The sequence below is a fragment of the Amphiprion ocellaris genome, chromosome 6 (genome assembly GCF_022539595.1).
Source record: "Amphiprion ocellaris isolate individual 3 ecotype Okinawa chromosome 6, ASM2253959v1, whole genome shotgun sequence".
Lineage (NCBI taxonomy): Eukaryota > Metazoa > Chordata > Actinopteri > Pomacentridae > Amphiprion > Amphiprion ocellaris.
Window position 1 is genome coordinate 16,402,359 of NC_072771.1, and position 25,742 is coordinate 16,428,100.

General features: G+C 40.8%; 2 protein-coding genes across 6 annotated transcripts in view; one reads left to right on the forward strand and one right to left on the reverse strand.

Annotated features, from left to right (window-relative positions):
- Positions 1 to 7,310: 7,310 nt before the first annotated feature.
- neflb (neurofilament light chain b) lies at positions 7,311 to 10,046 on the reverse strand. Its single transcript, XM_023278854.3, has 4 exons — positions 8,892 to 10,046; positions 8,540 to 8,664; positions 7,964 to 8,424; positions 7,311 to 7,879 (listed from the first exon to the last, which is right to left on the reverse strand). Exons 1-4 carry the CDS (start codon positions 10,029 to 10,031, stop codon positions 7,686 to 7,688), a joined length of 1,920 nt encoding a protein of 639 aa, XP_023134622.2. The 5' UTR covers positions 10,032 to 10,046; the 3' UTR covers positions 7,311 to 7,685.
- A 1,554-nt stretch (positions 10,047 to 11,600) lies between these two features.
- cabin1 (calcineurin binding protein 1) overlaps positions 11,601 to 25,742 on the forward strand; it is a 39,192-nt gene continuing 25,050 nt past the window's right edge. For 2 of the 5 annotated variants that reach the window (XM_023278834.3, XM_055011762.1), the window contains exons 1-27: positions 11,601 to 11,767; positions 12,216 to 12,274; positions 12,411 to 12,503; positions 12,617 to 12,730; positions 13,269 to 13,403; positions 13,534 to 13,714; positions 13,802 to 13,931; positions 14,026 to 14,175; positions 14,528 to 14,835; positions 14,959 to 15,136; positions 15,228 to 15,361; positions 15,451 to 15,668; positions 16,072 to 16,144; positions 16,415 to 16,602; positions 16,713 to 16,850; positions 17,078 to 17,266; positions 17,362 to 17,604; positions 17,734 to 17,887; positions 17,985 to 18,100; positions 18,227 to 18,388; positions 19,436 to 19,642; positions 20,407 to 20,552; positions 20,779 to 21,040; positions 21,238 to 21,408; positions 22,631 to 22,720; positions 22,872 to 23,032; positions 23,131 to 23,342. In XM_023278834.3, the coding sequence (XP_023134602.2) occupies positions 12,272 to 12,274; positions 12,411 to 12,503; positions 12,617 to 12,730; positions 13,269 to 13,403; positions 13,534 to 13,714; positions 13,802 to 13,931; positions 14,026 to 14,175; positions 14,528 to 14,835; positions 14,959 to 15,136; positions 15,228 to 15,361; positions 15,451 to 15,668; positions 16,072 to 16,144; positions 16,415 to 16,602; positions 16,713 to 16,850; positions 17,078 to 17,266; positions 17,362 to 17,604; positions 17,734 to 17,887; positions 17,985 to 18,100; positions 18,227 to 18,388; positions 19,436 to 19,642; positions 20,407 to 20,552; positions 20,779 to 21,040; positions 21,238 to 21,408; positions 22,631 to 22,720; positions 22,872 to 23,032; positions 23,131 to 23,342 (4,156 nt within the window). In that variant the 5' untranslated portion in view covers positions 11,601 to 11,767; positions 12,216 to 12,271. The remainder of the gene's footprint in view (positions 11,768 to 12,215; positions 12,275 to 12,410; positions 12,504 to 12,616; positions 12,731 to 13,268; positions 13,404 to 13,533; positions 13,715 to 13,801; positions 13,932 to 14,025; positions 14,176 to 14,527; positions 14,836 to 14,958; positions 15,137 to 15,227; positions 15,362 to 15,450; positions 15,669 to 16,071; positions 16,145 to 16,414; positions 16,603 to 16,712; positions 16,851 to 17,077; positions 17,267 to 17,361; positions 17,605 to 17,733; positions 17,888 to 17,984; positions 18,101 to 18,226; positions 18,389 to 19,435; positions 19,643 to 20,406; positions 20,553 to 20,778; positions 21,041 to 21,237; positions 21,409 to 22,630; positions 22,721 to 22,871; positions 23,033 to 23,130; positions 23,343 to 25,742) is intronic. The other 3 variants (XM_055011763.1, XM_055011764.1, XM_023278835.3) reach the window with 2 other exon arrangements.

Here is a 25,742-nt window from a genome sequence, read left to right on the forward strand (position 1 = left end):
AGTGGGGAGGGGAGGGGAGGGGAGGGGAGGAGGGGGGAGGAGGGAGGAGAGGGGAGGGAGGGGGAGAGGCGTGCATGCACCACCCCTCAAACACAACGCTACACCTCCCTCTTCAAAGGCTCCCGAACTTTGGGCTCCCCAGGAACACACGTCCCTCAACAAGAAGAAGAAGAAGGAAGAAGAAGCCGCAGACATCATTCAGTCGATACTTGTAACGGTTCCTTATAAATCCTCAGATGAGACCAAATTGAATTCAGGGAAATGATGGTGAGACTTTGCTTCAAGGACTCCTCACAGTTTTTTTTTTTATTTTTTTAGTGGGCTGCTGGCACACTCTTTGACAATCTTTGCAGCAGAATAATTAATTGAAAGCAGGGCTATAAATCACTGATGTGCCATAAATAAATGATTAGCAGGTTATTGTTTTTAATTTGGAATGAGACTTAAAGTGCAAACTCACGCTGCCTGCTTTAACCTTCATCCCAGCAGCATATTTAACAAGTATACGTGTAGCTTTGTCCTCCTCCATCCCCCAAATAAAAGCATTTTGTAGTTTTCCTTTAGGCCTACTTAAATAAACTTATTTCCAAAATGAATTTATGCAGAAAATGTACAAATTGGTGCTTAAAAGTTCACCAGAATGTACAAACTTACGTGTTTGAGGATCAAACACTCAGACCTCTGCTTATAATGTTCAAACTAAATCTACGCCCATGATTACAAGGACTGAGGTCTCAAGGGAACGCAGGAATAAACTACTACAAGAAAAAGACATCACAATAAAATATTCACTAATTTCTTCCCAAAACACAATTAGTTACATAATTAATATAATCTAGATAAAAGGTTATTATTATTTTACGAAGGTTACAATAAATTTTCATGTTTCATAAAGCAAAATTAGACGCGTGCCTTTGGTACAAATTGCAGCTTTTATCCAAGGTACAACCCATATTTAAAAGCTTATTTATCCTCCTTTGAGTTTGGTGTCATTTGGTTTTCTGTAATTTCAAGGGAATGTTATTTTACAGCTTAAAATTTCATCAACTCCGGATCTGCCCAGTCCCGATCTGCTTGCCATTGTTCACTAAAAAAACCCAACAACTCTAGTTTCAGCCAAAATGATATAGTAAAGATATATACTAGATTTATTACAGCCACACAAGCACATCTCAGAGAAACAGAGAAAACCTCCAGAAATCCTTTCGCCTGCATACACCTTCTTTTCACCCCTCTCCATCTGCGGCCTCAGAAATGTCTTTTCCTGCAGCATGCTCTGACTGCATGTCAATCTCAGGTATGACACGCTATTTGTATCTTATCTTGCAATAAAAGAACATAAACATTTACCGTTATTGTCATAAATCGCCTTATCATGAAATTGTGTATGTGTCTGACTCTGAACATCATCTTGTTTTGGGAAGAGCAGTGTTTAGGATTGTCGGGAGAGCACTTGAGGGAACCTGTCTTTCAAAATGACTGACAGAATGCTTCTACTCCCCATACATTAGTATTTTATTTAAAAAGCACAAATTTAAACAGAAGGAGAAAGTAATGATATGAAGTCATTAGGAACAAGATGATTGACACAGCCATAAAAAAATTGGAGTGACAGAATAAAGCACCTGTGAGATGTGAGTTAAAGTGTTTAGCTCGGAGGTCTGTGGGTAGGAGGAGGGTTAAAGAACACTGGATTATGAGCGAGCACAAATGCTACACGTTCACTCATATTCAGTTTAGATGTGTGGATTATTCCGTACAAGCCACGTAATTAGGAGAAACGTATGGTAATATTGTCAAAACTGTTGTGTTGTCCTGTTCATTCATGAGATGTGAATCACAAATTCCACTCCTCCTCCTGTCACTGCCCAGTCAAGTAATTTACAGCTGTTGGCTCTGAGATCTGGTAGCCCACTTAGCCTTTTGTTTGCCCATCATGTGTGTTTATTTATCTGCTGCCATCGGTCAACCAAATGGTGCTGTCAATAACGCTGAGCCGTTCAACGCTTTTGTTGTTCCCCCTGACAGGGCGACGTCCAGTATTTTTTCCCTCCCATCTATTGTGATGTGGCTGCTTTAAAATACAGCTGGTGGTTAATTAGTACACAACACTCTTTGATTGAAAGCTATTATTGAATCTTATCATTTTTTGCAAAGGACCGAACAAATGGCAACTGCTAAATAGCATCATTAGAACCTGGCCAAAACTGTAATCGGTTAAAGCTGAAAGGAATTCTGATTTCAGATGCCAACGTTTAGAATTGTTGCCTTTTTTTCCCCACCACATAACAGTAATGCAGAGTTACACAGAAGCATGCTTTCCTTTTTTCTGCAGTGTATTTTTTTAACAATTCTCACACAGCCAAAGGATTCCAATACAGTGACTAAGCCTGTTCTGAATATTAGGGACTAGAGATGTATTTTGCAGCTATATGTAGAATTTCCAAGGTTGTGACTGAAGCCGTTACACATGATTTTTGTGACCTATTTATGGCTGAGCTGTAGGTGCACGCTCAGAATTTGAATTCATCGCAAAAGGGGGGGGCTTATCACATCTGCTTATGCCCTTTTCACCTTTGATCCTTCTTACAACTTTAGCAAAATCTGTCATGCCAGTGAAAAATAGTGGCTTTTGAGGCTATTGAAAGTTATAAAAAAAAAAACAAAACAAACAGGACAGTGAGGCCTGCAAAAAGGAATGCAATATTGCCATCACCTGACTGCTTTGTGCTATTGCATACAAATACACTCCTTGTCCCTGACAGAACCTCATCATCCCGTCACAGCTTGTTGTGCCACAAGACTATTTTGACCATCTGCTTTGATGTAACAAGTGTTCTATTCTCTCTCCACATCTCATCTTGCAAACAGAAATCCTAAAATTCAGATGGTGGTCTGCTCATCTGGATGTGTGCGTGTAGGTGTGTGTGGGTGTGTGTGCATGCCTCGCATTAATGTGTGTGACAGCTTGACAAGCAGAATTGAACTCTTAAGTTCACCTGGAGTTGAATAAGCAATAGGAGCAGACAGGCTGAGTCTTTACAGGAAATCCCCGCTGCCCACGTCTTCAAATCGAGATCAGATTGTGTTATGTCATGTGTTATGTGTTATATGGGCTTCCTTCTAGATTAACGCTCCCTGACTAGGTGCAGCATTTTAGTCATGAGGTTTTTAAAAAGGAGATGGGGGAGGCTATCATTAAAACATGTGCAGATGTGTGAGGTAAATGGAAACAGGTGCAAACATGGATACGGAGGCGGAACAGCTGGGACATGAAGACAGTTTACAGTCACTTCCTGCATGAAAGTCAAGAGGTGGTCGTGGTGAGAGTGGGATACAGTTATTGCAGATTAAAAAAACAGAGATTGAGGTGCTTTTTGTCTTTATACAGAAATATACTGTCTGTTTACTTTGCCTGAGGCCTTCTCAGCATGTCGCCAAGGAGATGAATGAACATCCAGCATGACAGACAGTTTGAAATAATAATAAATATGTTCCCAATCCTCCGCCCAACCTTCCTGCATTCTACAGCATTTTATTACTGTTTGTGTGCAGACACGCTTGAATGCACGTGCCTCTGTGAGTGTTTGTGTGTGTGTTTATTTTTACAGGATGCACACTGAGCATCCATATGTATGAAATGTACCATATAAATAAAGCTTGACCTGACTTGACTCCTCTCAGTGCCTGACATTACTAAAGTCAGTGAACTGTGATTTGGACTAGGATGTGAGGAACTACAATGCTTCAGGGACTTCTGAGTGGTAGGGATCACGTAGCCATATAGCTCCCACTGAGGGGTTCAATTCCTGAGACATGGGGAGACAAAAGGCCTAATGGATTTACAGGTCCGCAGCCAGAACCGCACGATGCCAGAGGCAAACTGGCCGCAAGCACCCACCTGGCCGTCTGGCTGCAGAATCAGGTAATTGCTTGGTCCAGCAGTGCTTTGAGGATAGGTCAATGCATTGTCTCTGCACAAGGACTCAATATCCTGGGGCAGAGGTTGATTTTGCACTTAACTTTTGTTTTGTTTGGAAGTCATATTTAAACTTTTGGACTAATTTTACTAAAAATCTTCCATCTCTCGTGCTTGCTGCATGATACCAGACCCTGCATGTGTGTCACCACGATTACTGTGGAATGATGCAACCCAGATAAGCAGAAAGATTTAAATTACAGTCCAGTCTGAAGAAATGCACATAAATACATAGTATTATTACATGATCTCACAATCTGATTCTGCAGGTAAGTAAGCTTTAGTGCATTTATGGCCACTTGTCTAACATCTCATTTCCAGCTTGTGGTGCAAGAGGAAGGATGTGCCCTGAGGATCCCCCATTTGTCTCCATCTGACTCAGTGAGGCATTCTTTGTACCACTGTAGTGGGCAGATGAAGCCATCTGAAAACTGAAGCTAAGCTGTGTGTATGCCAGGAGAATATCTATTTTTAGAATTAGAGCACAACTTCTTTATATGAAATAGTCTCTGTCTGCTGTCTTCCAGGCAAATGTGAAAGCTTTTTCAACAGAGGCTTTTAATTAGGTGATTCTCTCACATCAGCAGAGGGAGCCACAACTCTTATCTACATTTCCTTTTCTTTGTAGAGACAAAGCCAGGCTGTGTGACATCCAGAAAGGCAGACTGCAGTCTGACCACAATCACTGTCTGGACCGAAGCCCGACAGGACTGCACACTCCCACCCACAATTTAAAACCCATAATCAAAATGACAAGTGCTTCTTTCAAGGTGAAAGTATTATTATTCCAAAGACATCTAGCTTTTGATTGTATTCCTCTTGCATTTATTAAAAGAACCAATGTAAAAATGGATCTTTTTCTTGTTCATGTGCCTACAACTGTGTACATTTAAATGCACATTCTAGATTTAACTGGATTATACACTTAAAGGTTATCTTGTGAAATAAAACCAAATGACAACCAGTGTTGCTGATACTCTGCTTTGTAGATTAGATTTCTTACAGTTCAAATCAGTGTATTACTTCATTCTATATCCTCCTGAAATATAACATGTATTTGTTGTAATCGAAAGCTGATATACTTTCCCTAATGTAGACAATGTTACATGAGTCCGGGGCCAGGCCACAGTCTTTACACAATGTGCTGTGAAATGTTTGGAATGAATCTAAGTCTCAAATAGTGAGTCATTTTTTTCCAAATCTGATAATGATGTTAAACCATCACTGTCGTATTTAGGTATGCAAACTTTATTGTAGAACCATGTATTCAAAGAGGCTATTAAAAATGTGCTCCTTGTTGTGTTGAACACAGAAATGTTTATGGTGAAAGCAGTCACAGCCATCCTGTCTATTTTGGAGTAACTTTTTCTTACCTGTTCTACAGGAAACTGAGTTGCTGTCGATGACTCTTGCTGCACTTTCAGCTCTTTGTTTTTCATGAAAGGACTGTAAATCTAGTCAGTCTCAGTGGGGTCCAGTGATGGGCCTCCTTCCCTCTGACATAGTGTATGCCCAGAAGAGTGAGAGTCATAAGATTTATATACCGGTCCGTTCACAGCCCAAATGTGACAGATGAAACGGGGACTAAAACTCAATATCTGAAAGATGAAATGTGATAAAAATAATACAGCCGTGCTTTGATATGCTACTTTTACAGGGGAGCTGTGTCCCACTGTGCCCTAAGATGCACTGACACATATACATGCACAAAGCCTCCCCAGCTGTATGCAAGGCAAGTGGGAGAGTACATCCTCTGAGGATGGTTACTGTACCTGTTGTGAAAAGCTTTACCACCTCCTCAGCCTTCAGTCTGCAGGGTGGGTTTGTGTATTTAAAATCCAGCCAGTAATACATCATTAATGCTCCTTTAATCCAGTGAGAAAACATTTACAGGATTGCTATCTCTTTGCATGGTGAACAGTGTGCACAAAGCCCAACGTAAAGCCAAATTCATTGTGAAGGGAAATTTCTGACAATTAAACTGAGTGCTTCTTTGGACTGGCGCTAGTCTTTTACTGTAGCAGCTGAGAGAAAAACAGAAGGAGGATAATGTGGTGTAGCTCAGGGCAGGGTAATCTGAGGACAAGGAGGATGGAGAGAGAGAGAGAAAGAGAGAGAGGAGAAGGAGATTGCATACAGTTTGGGGCATTGCCTTTACATATGCAAGATTGAGTAGAGCATCTGCCGTATGTATTAAAAGTGCTTTTATGTATTTATATTATAAAATGATGCAGTATTTCAAAGCCTGATTCTGAAACTCTTGATGTCAAATGTGTGTGTTTGTTAAAATCAGTGAGAATACAGAAAGAGAGAATGTGTGGGTGTGTTTTGGGTTCATTTAAGTGATAGAAACTGCATCACTGCAAATGCCTATGGAAGCCTCCAGTTCCTCCCCCTCTTTACTGGGTAAAAAAACAGTCTGTCCTCTGTCAAGGTTTAGTGCAGTGAAATATTTCTCTGCTTCTCCTCTCCCCCTCTCCCCTCCAACTCCTCCTCAATCTCTCTCTCTCTCTCTCTCTCTCCCTAATGAAATAATGAAATTGCTCTCTCTTTTCCTCTCCCTCTTGCTGTTCTGTGTGAGCTGACACTTGGCCAGATTCTTTGGTGCAGCAGACTAGCTGAGTCATAAAGGTTTCAGGGCGTCCTGATTTATGGACAGTGATGTGGATGAGGGTGAGGCAGCAGGAAAAACACTGGTGTCAGCTCACTGATCACACAGAACCACGTCAGGATGGAGACGACCTGCTGACTTCAAATAACGGCAAAAACACTACTGTAACTCAACTCTTTACTCCAGACTTTGGTTTTGCAAGTCAGTAGAAACCTAATGAGGCTTTATTAGCTTTGTCATGTTGAAAATGTGAAGCTTCATACTGTCTGATAAACTGGGATTTTTAGTTTTAATAAGTTGTTTTTTTTTCATGCATTTTAATTGGCTCGGTATCTTTTGCTGAAAAAGGCTTAAAACAATACAGACTCGCTGACTGTGCTAGTTTGCAGCAGCCCCTCCTTAGCCACATTGTGGACTGATTTATCAGTGTAGATAGAACCAATGGCCCTTTGGCTGCCGTTAATGTACTTTTTCCATTAACCTCCATTAACATTCTGGTTTGAATGTAGCATTTTATTTTAAATCCTAAATGAAATGGGAGCTTCAGGCTAATAGGCAGCTAGAAATCTGCATCTTTGTTTGCGATAGTGAGTCACAGAGCTTGGACACTGAATATAATTTCCTGCTTATACGTCTAGCTGTGCTAAATGTCATTTGATTTGACACTTCATTGCAACTGCTTGTTTTTATAAGTACAAGTGAAAAGCCTGGAGCCAGCTCTAGGTTGACAAGGCTTCAAGGCTTTATTGGAGTTCAATGCAGCACATCATGGACTTAAAGCACTCAGCGAGGACTTGAAGTAAGGCATTTCAAACTGGGTATTGCACATAAAGCATATTTTGGTGACAGTGAAGCACCAGCAGACAAATCTCCACAAAGCAGAATTTCTACTCCTGACAATTTCCATCTTTGTCATTAGTTTTTACATAGTTTAATTTCTTTATTAGTTCCCACATGTGCATACATGCTTTGAGTCACTCAAGTACACTTCTGATTTCAAGAGATTTTCATTTGGTTTGACTGAGACGTCTCTGCAGACAGAGCAGAGAATTTTCCTTTCGCTACAGGCTAGCAGGTATTTTTAAACATGTAAATCTAAACTTTTTTGTCTGATATTTTGCCACCTTTCTCTTCAGCCTCCACCTCCTCTTCTTTTTCAGTTTCTTCCTCCTCCTTCTCACCCTCTGCATCACCCTCTTCTTTTGGCTCAGCATCCTCTTCTTCTTGAGGTTGGCTATAATCCCCTCCTTCCTCCTCGTCTTCTTTTTCTCCATCCTCTGCCTCACCCGCTTCAAATTCATGTGAAATGGGGATAAAAGGTTGAATTAGTTTTCTGCACGTGCACGTCAGTTAAACAAAATTACCACACTAACCTTCTCCATCTGCTTCTTCCTCTTCTTGTTTTTCGTCCTCCTTTTCTACTGCCTCCTCTTCCTCCCTCTCGCCCTCTTCCTCCCCATCTCCCTCCCCCTCTTCCTCTTGCTCTTTCTCTACCTCCTCCTCCTCGTCTTCTTTCTCATCTCCCTGCTCCTCCTCTTCTTCTGCCTTCTCTTCCTCTTCCACCTGCTCTTTCTCCTCTTCCTCCTCCTCCTCCTCCTGAGGCGGGCTGGCCTCTGCCTGCTGTGCTTGGCTTGCAGATATGATCTCCTCCGTGGTGAACGATGGAGTATACAAGCGGGAGCTCAGCAGGTACGGGGGTGCAGAGCTCAGCTGAGGCTGCAAGAAGACATGTGTTCTTCCATAGGATGGAGCGGAGTACATGGCTTGGGAATAAACAGCCGAAGGCCCTGGTGCACCCACATTTAAACGATTCTCTTCTCCTTCAAGCAGCTTCCTAACAGAATAAGGGGATGCATTATGAAGAAATTACATGCTGGTGGGATTTATCTAAATTTCACAATTACACTGCAATATATACATCAGTGGAGAGACTGTGTGTGGGCACTAACCTGTAAGCTGCAATTTCAATATCCAGTGCCATCTTCACATTCAAGAGGTCCTGATAATCTTTCAAGTAGCGAGCCATGTCATTCTTGTTTGCCCTCAACTCCTCCTCCAGTTGACTTATTGTATCCTGTATTGAGAGTATCATGTTAGTGACATTATGGGCTGGATACAAAATTGCATCTCAGGTAATCTTTGGACTATGAATAGCAGAATAATAACTGCCATCAGACTTATTTTACTTGTTAAAAATATCAGAAAGTCTCTAAAATCATTCTTAAGTTAGTCACAAAAAGGACATTATATTCAAAGGTAATTGCAACTCTTACTTGAATTCAGTGTCTATCTGTACCTCACCTGCAGGGCAGAGATCTCAGCACTCTGTTTCTCTTCCACCTCCTGAAGTTGATTTTCCAGAGCTTGGTTCATCTCACGGCAAGCGTCAATCTCCAGCGTTCTAGCGTTGAGCAGCCGGCGATATTCTCCAGCTTCATCTTTGGCATTGCGTGCACTCTCTGTGTTGCGAACAGTGCCTACTGTCATCACGTTCATCTTGTTACAGAACCACTCTTCGGCTGATTGAAGGTTGCGTTGCGCCAGCTTCTCATATTGCACTCGAATGTCACGAAGAGCAGCAGACAGGTCCGGTTTGGCGACCTCCATCTCCACTGACACCTCCGCACTGTACTGTATTTGGGCCTGCAGCTCTGCAATCTCACTCTCACAGAGGCGCTTCAGGAAGGCCAGCTCATCCAGCAGGGTCCCAACTCTTTTCTCAAGCTCAGCCCGGCCCAGTGAAGCTTCATCTGCACCCTTCCTAGCATCCATGAGCCTGCCCTCTGCTTCTTCTCTGCCAAGAACTTCATCCTCATAGCGTTTTTGGAGGTTCCTCAGCACGTCCTCCATCTCATCCCTGTGGTCCTGGGCTGCTTGCTTCTCATGGCGGGCCTCTTCCACAGCAGCACGGAGCTGGCGGATCTCATGCTCATACAGGGCCCGAAGGTTGGATGGCTCCGTCTGCCTCTGCCTTAGCAGCAGGAGTTCAGTTTCCAGCAACTTGTTCTGCTGCTCCAGTTCATGGACCCTCTCAATGAAGCTTGCAAAGCGGTCATTTAGGTCCTGCAGCTCGGCCTTCTCCTGGGTCCTTAAGACTTTGAACTCAGAACTGACCTGGGCTGCTTGGTCAAGGCGTAGCTCAGTAGCAGCAGCTGCAGGCACAGGAGCAGAAAGCACGGTGGAATAACCGGAAGCAGCTCGGGTGTATGTTGGGTAACTTCGCCGTGAAGAGCCATAGGAAGTTATTGGGGCAGAGTGGGTGGAGTAGGCAGACCTAGCTCCAATTCCTCCGGCACCTCCATATCCTGAACTGCGCACAACCACTCTCCTCTTGTAAGTAGAAGGGAAGTAAGGGTCAAAGCCACTGGAAGTCATGACTTGAGAGATGAGCTGCTCTGTGTCTGGGAATGTAGCTGGGTTGAATGCACAGTGAATCTGCATTACTCCGGCTTTTATAGAGCCAGTAATGACTGTGACGTAAGCTATTTTTTGCAGGCATGCTGACAGAAAGAATTGATAATAGTGCCAGCCAGCCAGTCTCGGCCAAGGGAGAGATGGGTGGGGTGAGGATGAGTGTTGGGGGTGGAGGAGGCAGGGATAAGCAACGACGGAGCAACAAGGGACTGCAACAGACAGGGTCATTGAGGACAAAACAGTATACTGTTACTGCAGAAGATGTTACAATTTGCCGGCATGAATCCTGACAAACACATAATATATGTCATATACACGTACAAAATGCATAATATAGAAGAGAGAAAACATGACACAGCTTTGTACAATTTTACAGCATTTGTCATCTGTGTTAGACAGAAAGCTGAAGAAAACATAATTACGATCTAAGTATCAGAATGAAGCGTCAAAGCAAACAAGTGCAAAGGAAATAAACAAAAGATCAAACAGTTTTAAGATCCTGTGTTGAAAAAAAAAGCTCCTCAAGCTCACAGACTCTGTTTTACTTGATTATATATAAAAGTTTGCCCCCTAGTGGTAGTCGCTTAACCATGCAGGTCTCACATTGACGATAAATTTGAATGTCTGAGACAGAGTGCACTAATATTTACATTTAAATATTGATGTACACTGTTCCTGGCTATTCCCTGATTTAACCTACATAAAATGCATATTTAATAAACTATAAATTTGGCATGCTATTTTATTCAACACTAAATAAATCCATTCATAAAAACGTTTATTCTGAAATAATTTAGTATAGCTATAAAATAGATCCTGACAAAAGGTAATAAATGTGATTAATAAATACATAGGTTTTTATGGTAAAAATGACATTTTTTCAAAGGACTACTTTTAATTATTTCTTTAATCTGAGATAGTTAATTATTTTATTTTCCTAATGCCACATTTGTTTTTCACTGTTGTTTTTTCCATGTGCTATATTCAGATGCAGTTATTTCATTTGTTTATATATTTATTGCAACAATTATTTTTTCGGAATTTTTTTCATAGCCATATCCATTAAATTCATACAGAAATAGACAACTTTCAACACTAAGGATTGTTACTGTGGATATAATTTAATCTGTGGGATATATGATTACAGTTGAATACAGTTTCAATAGTTAAAGGTTTAGACTGATTATTTGTTGTGTTGGAATTTAAAGGAAAACACGACATTATGAGGGGAGCCCGGCTTTCCGGGGGGGAAAAAAGTACAATCCATCCATCCACAAACAATACATTGCACGTTTAAACACTTTAAGCTGCGTTTTTACACAATCTTGACCCGTTTGAAAACTTTTTTTTTCTAGAGTTGTCAAATACACAACGGATAAAAGCGTAATTTTCTTTTTAGAATTTCAAGATTTACTTTGGTGTTTTTATTGCGTACTGAACCATAAAACCATCTTCGTAGTTTTTCGCATTTCTGTGCTATCTGTGCCTGGTGTGGCTTTACCCAATATTGTAATATATGATTGGTCACATGAATCCACCCTCAGAGCATTGACCAATGAGCGACGATCTTACTAATTGGCGGGTAGCAAATGTCATGCTGTGACGCAAACACTCACATCCATGTTTAACAACAACAAAGGATGATGGATAAATGAAGTTTCTAAATTGCTTTGTGCTTTGCGGCCGTAATGTTATGAAAGGTTGCTGTCTTTCGCAAGTATCTGCAACTTTAAATATGCAGTTAAACCGGGAATGAGTGGTAGGTACGTCTCCTCGCTTTGCAGGTGTTGGTCTACCCGGCGAAACAAAGCTAACGTTAGCTCATAGAATGTGTCTGCTAATTTCAGCTAGCTGAAGAAATAATATGAACTGTCAGCGACTTCAGTTTTCCTGCCAGTCGGAAGAGTACCTTTAGTAATTATTGTCCGGAGTTCTGATTGTCTTACGTGACGATATAAACTTGTTCGGGACAAACTGAGCTCTGTCCTAACGCAGAGCTAGGCTAACCGTGCTAACTTTTAAGTGATATTTCGGTAAGGTTAGCTAGTCTGACACTAGCACTTTTCGATGAGTAACTGCGTTAAGTGGTAACTACAAGTGGTGGAATTGTTGTTCTTTCGGTTTTCAAGTAACGTTGCGTTTTCTTGTGGAGTTGGAGTATTGCGTGCATTTATTGATTTCTGTTCACTCTCCTCTCACACCTTTTTGCAGATACAATCAAAATCTGCAAACCGTGAAGGCGGAAGGTCTGCTTTCCAGAAACTAAAATGGTAGGATTTTTTATTATGTTGTGAACTGCATCATCGGAGGCTGTTTTGTATCAATACACTTTGTAAATTTTCCAACCTATTCTGCTCTTTCTAGCTCCCCTCCTACTAAAGCGTGTCAATTTGCTGTTCTTTACAGATTCGCATTGCAGCACTAAATGCTGCTTCGACAGCTGCAGATGAATCTCAAGATCCTCTGAGAAGTAACAAGAGTCAGACAAAAGAGGCTCAAGTACGAACTATATGAAGATGAATCATAATATCACAATATTAAGCCCATCTGCTGATGCACATTTATTTTTCATCTGTAGACAAGTCTGATTTCTCTTTGAATTCTCTCTTTAGGAAGCCGAGGCCTTTGCTTTGTATCACAAAGCTTTGGATCTGCAAAAACATGACAAGTTTGAGGAATCTGCGAAGGCCTATCATGAGCTTCTCAAAACTCCACTGCTCAAAGAGGTAAAGCTACTGTACAGTATATCTTTCTCAAAAAAAAAAAAACCTTTTGCATGGTTGCACAGTACAACAAGAATTGTGTGTGTCTGTAATGGAGAGCAGTGCTCTTGCATATTTACAGCAATGAGTCATATGTAGCCAGGATGGCCATTTGTTTGTGTTTTACTAATGATATATCTTAATGATAGTAATATTAATAAAGTTTTGCAAATATTGCAGCGTTTTTTTGGTTTTACGTCTTCTGTGAACATGGAGACTGTTTGACTCATTACCAGTTTTGTAGTATTTGTAAGAAAATGTCCAGTTAATTGTCTTTTGTTTTTATGTCTGATTGTGTCAGATATGGTCTCTGGTCTTTGGTTTTCTGTATGTCAGTGTCTTACCAGCGTTCTGCAGAAATTCTGTTTTACTGATTAAATGAGATTTACAGTATGCATTCCTTATTTAGCCATTTGGTTACACAAACAGTTTGATGGCCTTAAGATGAATCTGTACTACTTAGCGTTTAGTGCCAAATATAATTTTATCTGTAAAATTGTAGGCCATGCCCTCAGACGATCAGAGAGTGGGTCTTAAGCATCCCGGACTGATGTTGAAATATTCCACTTTCAAAAACTTGGCGAGTATGGCTGCGTCGCGGGATGACCTTGAGACTGCTATGGAGTTTTATTTAGAGGTAGATCAAAAACACATCCAGTTAAATTGTTTATGAACATTTTTGTGAAATTTCATGACTTAACTTACTAAATATGCATGAAAAAGACTTGAGTGTTCAAACCATATTTTCTGCTCTGTTCTTTTCTTAGGCAGTGATGTTGGATTCCACTGATGTAAACATGTGGTACAAAATTGGTCAGGTTGCTGTGCGACTGGTGCGCATTCCTCTAGCTCGTCATGCGTTTGAGGAGGGATTGCACTGCAACCCAGACCACTGGCCCTGTCTGGACAACCTCATAACTATTCTCTACACACTCAGTGACTACACCTGTATGTAATATATCATCGTAAATTTTTTGTAAAAGAGATTAAATACGGAAAGAAAAGTAGTAACCCTCAAGTGCATGCTTTTTCCAGGCTGTTTGTACTTCATTGCCAAAGCCCTGGAGAAGGATCATTGTTACACAAAAGGCCTGGTGTTGAAGGAAAAAATGTTTGAGGAGCAGCCTTGTCTGAAGAGGGATACAATGCAGATGTTCATGAAATGGTGAATCCAGCTCACTTTTTAAGCCTTTGTCTGTTTAACTTCATACTTTCACATCACTGACAAACTTTTGTGATTTGATACGGCTTATTTGCAGCGATATGTCTATTCACTATGTGGAAGTGGAAGAAGAGGAACGCAAATTGATTGTGGAAGAGGCACTGGAAATACGGAGGCGCAGGCAGGCGCTCTCTCACTGTGAACCTAAACCCGACCTCGTCCTGATTCAGCCCATCCGCTGCCTGTCGTGAGTGCTGTAGTGTTGTTTTGCTTTTCCTGATTTAGTTTACATTGCATTTTCTCGTAATAATTCAAATGAAAATTACAGTCAAGGTTTGAAAATCTGTTATTTAGATAGATTACTATTAGTAATACAACTGAAACGTATGCACAGCTTAAAAATGTAGAATTTGTTTATACTGTGGTGAAATTCTTGGTTGAACTCCTCTGATGCTACAATAATTGTTTTCTGGGCTCAGTTTTGTGAACCTTTTGTTAACCTCTACTGCAGAGGGATGTAATATTTACTTTTTCCTGTAGTAGGGTTTGTTTTGTTTTTTTTGCAATGAATCAGAACCACCTCATCTGTTTTATCCCAGATGGAAGCATGTGGGCGAAAGCCTTCTTGCAATGTACAGACATCAGACCACATGTGAGCCTCCTCGCCCGAGCCTTGGCCGCAAAATTGACCTGTCAGAATACCGTGACCCAAACTTCCTCCAGAACCTCCCCCAGCCGACCAGCCCTATCAGTATGGGCCAGACCACTGTGCTGAGCAGCAGCCCCAGTTCATCCCTGCCACCAGTGACGTTCCCTGAACCGGTAGTGCTGCCCCAGTGCAGCACTCAACCTCATATTACCCCCAGCCAGACCACTGTGGAGGTCACCACTTCTGCTCATCCTGTTGGTTAGTTGTTTTTAAAGAGATGTTTTTCATTTTTCCTGCCTTTGTGATTCTCTTCATCAAGAGCAAATGCAGCAAGAATCTGTAAAAATGCTAGTTAAAAAAAGTCGTTTGAAATGTTTACAGCTACAGCAATGGAAGTTTCGCTGACAGATAAAGTGAAGAAAGCTCCAAAAAGGAAACGTATGGTGGAAGATAGTGGGGAGACAGCCAAGCGACGCTCAGCACGTGTTCGAAACACAAAGTGCAAGAAGGAAGAGAAGATTGATTTTCAAGAACTGCTTTTTAAATACCTACCTTCCAGGTATCTTTTCATAAACCTTCTAAACAGTGCATTAATATGTAACTCACTGTAGTTCTGTTGATTTAAAGTTATTCTGTTGGTTTTGTTTTAGGCTAAAGAAATTTGATCCAGATAATGATGATGAGAGTCTGAGTAACCTTGAAGCACAGTGTGATGGGAAGGAGAGCATACAGCCTCTGCATGGGAGTTGCTTGCCTGTTGAGTCAGTTGAATACATGGAGTCTGGTGTGTAGTTCATCCTAGATAAGTGTTCAAAATATCCTGCTATGTTGGCATGTCTGTCAAATTAACAAACTGTGAATTCTTCTCTGTAGAACAACAGGATGTCCACAACTTCCTTCTCAATAATATGACTAATGGTGGTATACTGGACGTGATGATGCAGTATCTGAAAGCAGTGGGTCAGAAGTTCATGGAGGAGTGGCCTCGGGGCCTGACTGCTGTGGTGCTGGAGGTCTATCAGACCTGGAGGAAGCACAGCAGTGGTCTTCCTAACCCGCTACTTCGGGACTGCAGCAACCAACACATTCGGGTAATTGACAACATAGCTGGTTAATTTCATGATTGCTAGAACTTAAATATAATTGAGATGTTAATTTAATTGCTTGATTTCCTTTCAGCCAAAGGGTTAGACAGAAAATTATAGACAGCAAAGAAGAATTTTTAATAGCTGTTATTAACTTTGGTTTTATATTAAATGGCAGAACTTGTGTAGTACTTGCAGCATAAGAATATATTTTATTTGTGTTCAAATTGAAACATTGTCATTGTCCCCAATACCTCAGATTCTGTAAACTCAGTTTGGATCCAATTTTGTGAAGGTCGGCTAAATTCAGCATCTAGTACAATGTCTATTTTATTTTTTTGTTAATTGGAACCTCTTGTTTTTCCTCCACAACAAGTTCTAAAAAAAAATGTATTTGCTACATGTACAGGAAATGTTGGCAATGAGCTTAGCTTGTATGGAGTTGCAGCTGGAGCAGTGGTTACACAGCAAAGGGAAGATTGGTAAGTCCAAGTGACAAGACTTGGTTGAGTAATGCAGTGTTATGTTACAGTAGATGTTACTGCTTGTATCACATATGGGTCCTGCAATGTGTCACATTTCATCTCTACCACCAATGACAAAAATTTCACCAGACCTAAATGTAAAAAATAGGTTTTTTACATTTAAAAAATTATTGTTAAAACTACACAGGAGGACATATAGGATTTGCTAACTATTGGAAAGTCATTGTTTACATTTGACTTGTAGTAATAGTTTTATTCCGTCTCTAGCTGCTCCCAGAAGAAGCAGCAGTGGTCCCAGCAACGATGCAACAGACTCTGAATTCCCTGGGCAGCACTTCCAGGGTGATTTGTTACTCTTAGCGCTAGGTTCATCCCAAAGAGACCTATTCGAGGATGACTGGCTGGATGTCATGGTGCGTGTCTACTGGCTAAAGGCACGATTCTTGACCCTGCAGGTAACAACTATGTTCTGGTGTTTTTTCTGGATATTTGATTATACGAGTCTTTTTCGCTCAGCTCGGCCAGGTGTTCCCTACAAGTGTGTGTGTTTCTTGTTTTTTGACAGGGAGACATGGAGTTGGCCCTTGAGAGCTATGATGTCTGTATAGGCCTGTTGCCGAGCAAACCAAAGAACCCAGATGGGAAACATTACACAATCAACTTACCTAACCTTCGTGTAGATGCTGCAATTTCTGTGGAGGAGGTCAGTGTGATGATCCGTTACACATTTTCTTTTGTTAATGTAGCCCTCTTATCCAATATATTATTCTTTGTCCAGTCTTTGAAATGCCAGTTTAGTGTGATGCACATATTTTCAAGGGTAATAGAAAATAGTAAAAAAATAAAACTAGTGTCACATCTCCCAGAAGAGCTTCTACTATAGCTGTTGACTGTGGGTTTCTTTTGGGTGTCCTTTGTTCCCATGGACAGATTGACAAGAGGCTGAAGTCTCTGGAGCGTTGTCAGTCACTGGAGGAGATCCAGCGTCTCTTTGAGTCTGCAGACTTTGAGTCCGTGGTACGCCTGCTGCAGCCTACTCTTAATTATGGGAGCAGGAGCAAACCTCTGGAGTTTGTGAGCTCAGCGCCAGAGCGTCCTGCACAGTTGATGCTACTGCAGGTTAGACATGCCACAATATCAGTTGGATCTTTAATTATTGAAAATATGTCATGGTTTCTGTTGCTTATTTTCTGAGTTTTAACTCTCTCCAATAGAACTCACTGCTGAAGCTGCACGACTACCAGCAGTGTTTGGACTGCAGTGAGCTGGCTTTGAACGAAGCCCTTCAGCAGCTCAACTCTGCTTCAAACAGCTCTCCCCCTAGCAAGGAGGAGTGGGTCAGCACCATTCAAAAGTTGCTGGATGGCATTGAGGTCTGCTTCAACAAAGAGTCTGAGCTTCTAAGCAGTGTTCCCCACTTCTCTAGCATGGCTCGACTGGCAAACAACCTGATTCAGGTTAGAAGAAACCTAAAGACAACACTGGTGTTTCTAAAGAAGGACTGTAACTGATTCTATGAGAAGAAACAAGTGAGCTTTTGTGGAATGTTAATTTATTGTGTGGTTGCTTTTCTGTCTGTTTTTCAGCTAATTGATCTTAGCATGACCATTTCTGATGATCCCAAGGAGCCTTACTTCTTCTCAGTTCTGCCTTGGATTATCCTGTATCGGATTATCAAACATGAGGAGGCTGCTTTTGACTGTATGCTTCGACAGCATATGTCCGTCGGGGATGATGAAGGTTTGTTGACTTCTTGTTTTCATGCCTTTAGTTTTCCCTCTGTGTTTATAATACGCCAGTTGTTACACTGAGTGACCCTGTCAAATCTGATTTTCAGATGACTCAGACACTCCCATGCTACCCTCCTCCCTGATGCTCCTGAACACAGCCCACGAGTATCTTGGCCGTCGTTCCTTGTGCTGCAACTCAGATGGTGCACTTCTCAAGTTCTATGTAAGTTTGTTTGTAGAATTATCCCTGTAAATACTCTATCCTGACTGAGATATTACTTGTTTTAATGTACAGCTTATATACATATATGTAAGTATTTTGTCTGCTGTGCATTCTTGTTTGGTTTAGGTTCGAGTTTTGGAGAAAGAGTTCATAGCCTCTACCAAAAATGAATCTCATCCCTACAAAGAGGAGTTGGAGATGGCCCTGGAACAGTGCTTTTTCTGTCTCTATGCTTACCCCAGTAAAAAGAGCAAGGCCCGCTACCTGGAGGACCACTCATCTCCACAAGTAACTCACTTAGATGCTTTTTAAAGACCACCTGCTCATGCTTTTGATTTGGTATATCATAATTCGTTACATAAACTACAGGAGATTTTGCCCATGTTTCTTACTGTGGTTTTATAGTCCAGGAGTCAATCTCTGCCAAGTTTGCTTCACCCAGTTTTAACTAAAAAAAATTATTTAACTGAAAATGTATAACCAAAATCCCCAAATGTGGCTGAACTAATATTTAGATAAAAGCCAAATGTTGGTGATGAGGTGGTGAAATAGTGAAGATATGGTCCAAGTCTTTGATTAATTGGTGTGATTTATCCCGTGTACTAGCAAACCCTCATAAGTATAGTGGTTAAACAAGAGACTGCCGATGACGCAAACATTCGTCCTCATTGACCCTCCTGCCACAAAAACATGTCTGCTATATCCATTAATGTTGTTTTGTTGTCAAGGTACACGCGTCTGGTGTCATTGAAATAAATTGAGGCTGTGAAATAGCATTAATGGCTTAATAGCATTAATTCACTGAGTGAGAAACACATTTAGAAACACAACAAAAAAACAGACCTGAAAAATTCTGATTTGCAGGTTTTTAAGCTCTCAATGTTATGTATTTTTTCTTCTGAAAAACTCAACGTACTAAACATGTTTACATAATCTAGCATTTGCTCACTTTAGAAGCAGCTTAGCAGAAGGGATTCTGAGGAGATAGCTAGATTTGATCCAGAATATGAAAACGGAAAGCAGAGATAATGGTATCAGTCTGATAAGATTGTAAGAAAAGGAGTGATTCATGGCAGCAGGAGGCTTATGTGTACAACTCCTGTTTTCTTGTGTCCTTGTCATGCATGTGTGCAGCCACCAGGTGGGTGTCAATCCCACAATAAGATGTCACTACATATAGATGACTGGGGTTCTGACTGTTACCACTGACTACCATGGCGCAAGACAAGAGGCCCTATGAGACCTTATTACCAATGATTGGTGCTGTGTGTTAGACTCACAACACAGTGGACTGGGACACTAATGTTTCCTGTGGAATTAATCTGTGTTTTGCAGGTTGAGCTTCTGTGGAGCGATGCCCTCTTCATGTTCCAGTATTTCAAACCAAAGTCACTGCCTGAGTTTGACAGCTATAAGACAAGCACAGTGTCTGCAGAATTAGCCAATCTGCTGAGGAGGTTTTCTGGAATCACCCCCCAAAGTGACACTCCCACACTCACCATGGATGAAGTGGCAGCCTACATCGAGGACTCGGCAGAAAAGGTCAGTCGGTGAAGCCACACTAAATGTGAGGAGCACCAGCGAGTCAGAAATCTTTATTTATACGTACTAAAGCAAACTTACAAAGTGCTTCACATAACAAGCAAAGATGTCACAAATCATAATATTAAAAACACAGTAAAAAGAGAATAAAAGTACTCAGTAGCCATTTTAAATTGGCAAGACCTATGAACAGAATAACAACTGAAATCAAAGAAAAAATTGGATGTTTTAAGGTAACATTTTGAAGTAGCCACTCACTCAGCCAGCTGCTTTCCTCTGGCAGGATATTCCAGAACCTCAGGGCTGTAATTTCAAAAGCTCTTTCCCCTTAGGCCAGTGTTACACTTTTTGCATTTCCAAGTATGTGAGTGTCCACTGGGGTCTGAGTGATGTAACTTTTGTCATCTGCCCGAGTCCAGGAGAGTTCACACGGCTATCTCTGTGTGCGTTCGCAAGAAAATATTGTCCTGTCTATACTCTTGAGTCCAGATTCTGGAGGAGATAGAAGAGTCCCCTGCCCAAGAATCTCAAAGTACAAATGGGGGTGTATAGTGATAAAAATTTTGAGATACACTGATCAATCAGACTATGTTGTATCCTAAAGGTAATTAATTGAACCCTAAAATTACTTGTGATATGGAGTAAAAGCCAGTGTACTTGGTCATTCCATTTTTTCCATGTTTAAGTCACTTTTATCCTAATTTGCAGGTTTTTCATTGAGGTTCGTGATTATTGAAGAAATGTTGAATTTTGATCTCTTTAAGGCCCCATGCCTTCCTGCGGGCAGCGCTCCTGCACCTCCAATCATCAATGAGATGTACTACCTGCTGGCTGATTATCATTTCAAGAACAAGGAGCAGTCCAAAGCCATCAAGTTCTATATGCACGACATATGCGTGTGTCCCAACAGGTAGCTCGTTTTTTTACACTGATTATTTTACATGTCTACGAAACATAGTCCTTTTCTGTTTGTTTATTTGAAACTAATAATTTAGTTAGTTTTTTTTCTCTTAGATTTCATCAAATGAGTGTGCTTGTGTTGAATTCTCTTTTTCCCATCTATGTAATACTTTGAGTACAGTGACTTTACTAGCATTTTTGTCAGTGGCATTGTGACAGAAACTGTCTCTCCTCAGGTTTGACTCCTGGGCAGGTATGGCTTTAGCTAGAGCCAGTCGTATCCAGGACAAGCTCAACTCTAATGAGCTGAAAAGTGACGTACCAATATGGAAGCACTCCCAGGCAGTACTTAACTGCTTTAAGAGAGCCCTGGAGATCGACAGCTCTAACCTGTCTCTGTGGATTGAGTATGGGACAATATCATACGCACTGCATTCGTTTGCTTCACGGCAGCTCAAACAGTGGCGTAATGAGCTTCCCCCAGAGGTGATTAAACAGGTGAGATTCATGTTAACATGTAACTCAGCTGCATCCCCTGTCAAATTATGTCGTGTCCACTTTCATGGTAGATGTGTGAACTAAACAGTCACATTAAGTCACTTTTAGCTTGTTCCAGGAAGTCTGCACAGAGTTAATTGAGCTAAATTCCTTATGAAGTCTCCACGGTGTATGTGTACGTGTTTGTGTTGTTTCAGATGGAAGAAAGGAGAGACTCCATGTTGCAGACAGCATTTCAGTGTTTCCAGGGTGCTTCCAGTTGTGAAGGTGACAGTGATGAAGAAGAGTGGCTTATTCACTACATGCTGGGGAAGATAGCAGAGAAACGCAAACAGCCGCCCGTGGAATATCTGAAGCTTTACAATAAGGTAAGCAGTTGTGGAGACATTTAAGTTTAATCTGATGTTTTGCAAGAAATTTAATTTATTTCTAATAATGAGCTTTGGTGTTGAGGTGGTAATTTTGTCAAATGTAATGTATCAGGTCTGCCACTGCACAAAAAAATATATGCTTGCTGGTAACCTGGTTCAAAGATATCAATTCAGTTCAGTTTTATTTACATAGCGCCAATTACAGTCAAATTGTCTCAAGACGCTTTACAGAACCCATATGCCTGAACCCCCAGAGCAAGCCAAAAGGCGACAGTGGCAAGGAAAACACCCTTTTAACAGGGAAAAAAACCTCGAGCAGAACCCGGCTCTAATGTGGGGGGACCCATCTGCCTGCTGGCCGGGCGGGTTGAGAGGGACAGAAGAAGTAGAGAGGTAGAGATAGAGGGATAGAGATAGAGGGGTAGAGGTAGAGGGGTAGAGGTAGAGTCTTAAGTCATATCATGACTTAAGATTTAAATGTATTGTTTTCCACCACCCTGATTATGGAATTTTGTAGTAATTGTAGTAGAAATGCCAGTTGCACAGTCTGTAAATATATTTAAATACAATGTTAATGCTTTGAAGATGATTTACAGTACGTCTTTAATACATTCACACACGCTGCAATGTGACCTGCGTAAGGTCTCTGTGATTTTGTTTGAAGGTTAAAGTCTGCAGCAAACTAATTTATATGTTTTCTACACACTGTATATTGTAGTTACTTGTTTTTTGCACAATGAAAAACCTAATTAGTACTTGAGTGTAATGAACAAACATTGTAACAAGTTAAGTATGTAAGGAACTTAGTTGTCATTCTGGTACAAACCAGGGAAATAAAAAGTGTAGGTTAAAGAATTCAGAGCAAACCTTTGATTGCAGACCTTTTTCTATCTCTCCTTTGAGTGGTTTCATAATCCACCTACAGAAACAAAGTTCACTGCCCTTCCACTCCTACAAAATGTTTCTTTCTTGGTAGAACAATGTAAGGAGTTAGTCATAGCTCAGTTGTTCTGATTAGATCAGTGGAGGCAGATGAACTTGTATGAAAGGCGGTGTCATGGAGGGCAGTAGTGCCATTTAGGATAATGTTAATGTGGTGAACCATGATGTTAGCACACTACTACTCCTTATCACACCCCATTTTACTAGTTTAGGAATTAACTCGTATTGTCAGGTGGTTGTGTTAAGTTGTTGACTCTCCTCTGTTCTGTATTTATAGGCAGCACACTATCTGCATGAAGAAGCTGCCAGGTACCCCCGGAAAATTCATTACCATAATCCTCCTGACCTAGCCATGGAAGCCCTGGAGGTATGCTATCTGTGACTGGTAGCTCAAATAGTTCCTAGTTGTGTTACATCAGTGCAGTGTTACATAAGATAACTGTCTGAAAGCATTGTCATTTAAAAACATTGTACACGTACCTGTGGAGTGTTAAACTTCTTTTTCTGATTGCCTCTAGTTGCACTTCCGTCTGAGTGCCACCATCCTAAAACTTCTTGAGGCTGATGAACCTGATCTGGAACATGAGCCCTTGTTTACTTTGCTGGTCGAGGCGGCTACAGGGCCTTTCGCGAGAGGGGAAGAGAAGAGTATGCCAAGTATGCCAAGGACCCATGAAAAGTAAGCCACATTTCTACAAAAAAATATCCCTGTAAAAACTAAGATGATACATTTAATGTCACAGCCGAACACTGATTCTTGTTTTCCACTTGTTTCAGGGAGAAGCCCCCCACTATGATGGATGAAGACTTTAATTGCTCCTCAGTTTGCATAGGGAATGTCCTCAGCTCCTCTCTGCCATCAGTTGCCACCCCAGGTCTGACAACTCCTCCTTACGTGGCCACGCCATTTGACCATGATTACGCCAAACGCAAAACACTCCGAAGGCAGCAGTGGCAGCAACAACGGCATGAGGAGCAGCAGGCTGATGGTACAGTCCCAGTCCTAGACACTGTCTCTGGGGTTGGGCGCTTTGCCCTTTCTGCACTGGGACAGGAACCCCAGTGGGGAGTGCTCAGATTGCTAATCACCATGCTTAATGGCTCTGGTTTCAGTTACAATGATCTCCATGCACTGGGTGATTGGGATGTGGTGAAATGGGCAATATGGCTACTGATTATTTGACGAATTTGCTATGCTTGACAAAGCAGCAGTGCATCAAATAGTTTCTTGGTTGTGTTTTTGCAGAGGGTATTAAGGTTTGTGTGTTTGCATATGTGGGTGTGTGCGCTGGTATAACATCCATCTTGTGGCTGCTTTATTGCTGGTCTTGTTTTCTTTTCTTACCAATCATCTTGCCTCTCCTGATATGTTACTATTGCTGTTTTGTCGGCCTATAACATCACAGACATGTTTGTGCTGACGTGTGGATATCAGCGTCAATCAGTTTCAGTCGATTGGTGCTACACCAAATGAAAGCTGTAAATTCTCAGTGATCCTGATTGTTGATTTACTGTGTGTTTAGCAGAGTTAGTTCAGCAGAGTGATTTGCATTGTCAGAGAACCAAGTCGTGGTTATAATGGTTACATATTGATCAGTTGACAACTGCCCTATTATTATAATAATAATAATAATCTGTATTTCATTTGAGAATTGACTGAATTTAAGATCCCTTTTTCTTCTTCTTTCTGCCTCATACCATCAGACATCACTTAAATGATTTGAAGTCTAAATTTATTCAATCGGACAAGATTTTCAAAGTTTGAAGTCCTTTGTAATTTCATCAATTTACATAGTGAAAAATAATGAAAGGTGGTCTTCCCATGTTTAGTATTTATACATAGGTTATATGTTTTTAAACTGCAGAGATTATATAAAGTTTTTCTGTACGTTCAGAAACGTAGGAGTGCTCGGCATGATGGTTGTCTTTCACTGTTAATCAGTTGATACAGAAAGTGATTTTTCTTATGAAGGTGGATATCAAAATAGAAAATGTGTGTTCTTGGAAAAACCGACTTGATAGCTGCAAGGAATACATGTTGAAAAATAATGTAAGGTGTGTGTGGAATATTGTTTTAGATGTACAAAATTGCTTTTGGAAATGTACATCTATACCTGACCTTTTTAATTCATGCAGATTAACTATCTTTTATGTTGGCTCTTCTACTGTATTTAGCTTTACCCAGATTCACCCAGACATCAGAGTCAAGAAGAAATATTAGCTGCATACATGGATTCTTACTATAAGTCGATTTCAATCTCTGAAACTGTGCAGTGCAGGCCCAAATCTTGCATAGAGAAATCAGTCTTTGTCATTCTTTCCATGTGACAAAAAACAATGACATATGTCCACCCACCCCATGTATCATGTTTAGCTTGAATGTGCAAATAACGCAGCCATATTGCCCATGTTGCCAGTTTTGTCACCCTTTCCAGATTCCTTCCTACCTACCTACCTACCTGCCTACCTACCTACCTACCTACCTACCTACCTACCTGCCTGCTACCTCTTTGCCTGCTTGCTTTTACCACCTGCTTTGCCATTTATATGCATGTAGTTCCAATGGGGTGAATGTCTTCACAAGCGGACAAAGTCAGTCTTTTATCACAATCCACAAAACTGTCTGGTGTATCATGTGGTCACATTTTGTTTGAGTTTGGCGTGGGGGTAATTTCCACAGAGAGTCAAACTCCTGGGAGATATTTCAAAGTCTTGCGTGATTCGTGTTTGCTATTTTCCACTAATTGGGTATAATTTCTAATTATGGCCAATTAGTGTGAAAATGCCAAGTCAGAAAGAATGTGGCAGCCCTGTTATTGGCACACAACTCTCAGACTGAAGCCAGAAAATGTCCCAGCGTGCACATTTTTGCTTGTTGTTGTCCAGTCTCTCTGACTTGAGTCCTGCTTAAAGTGCATCAAGGTGATAAGACTGTAGGGCTGGATTCAGACATGCATTTATTAAATCATTATCAGGGAAAATGCTCCTTTGTGATGCCCTGTTGATGACCTATACTACATTTTTTGGGGGGTGATTTTTTTCTATGTTGCTGTTCTTAGAATAAAATAGAAGAACGGTTATTGGAAAAAATAACAGTAGTCAAAGTGATTGTCTTTATTTGGGGATATGCATGCACAGTTCTGAGTGTCTTTGCTACATTGCTGAAGAGTTCTTATTCATGTCAGACTGTGGCCTAAATTTTCAGGCATTGGAGGGGAAGTATCGATTTTTTTTAAAAAAAAAAAAATATATATATATATATATATTTTTTTTTTTTTTTTTTTTTTTATATATATATATATATATATATTATTTTATTTTTTTATTTTTTTTTTTTTTAAATATCGAACGGTGTAAGACTGCTGACATAATCTCAGTACTCTTGCACT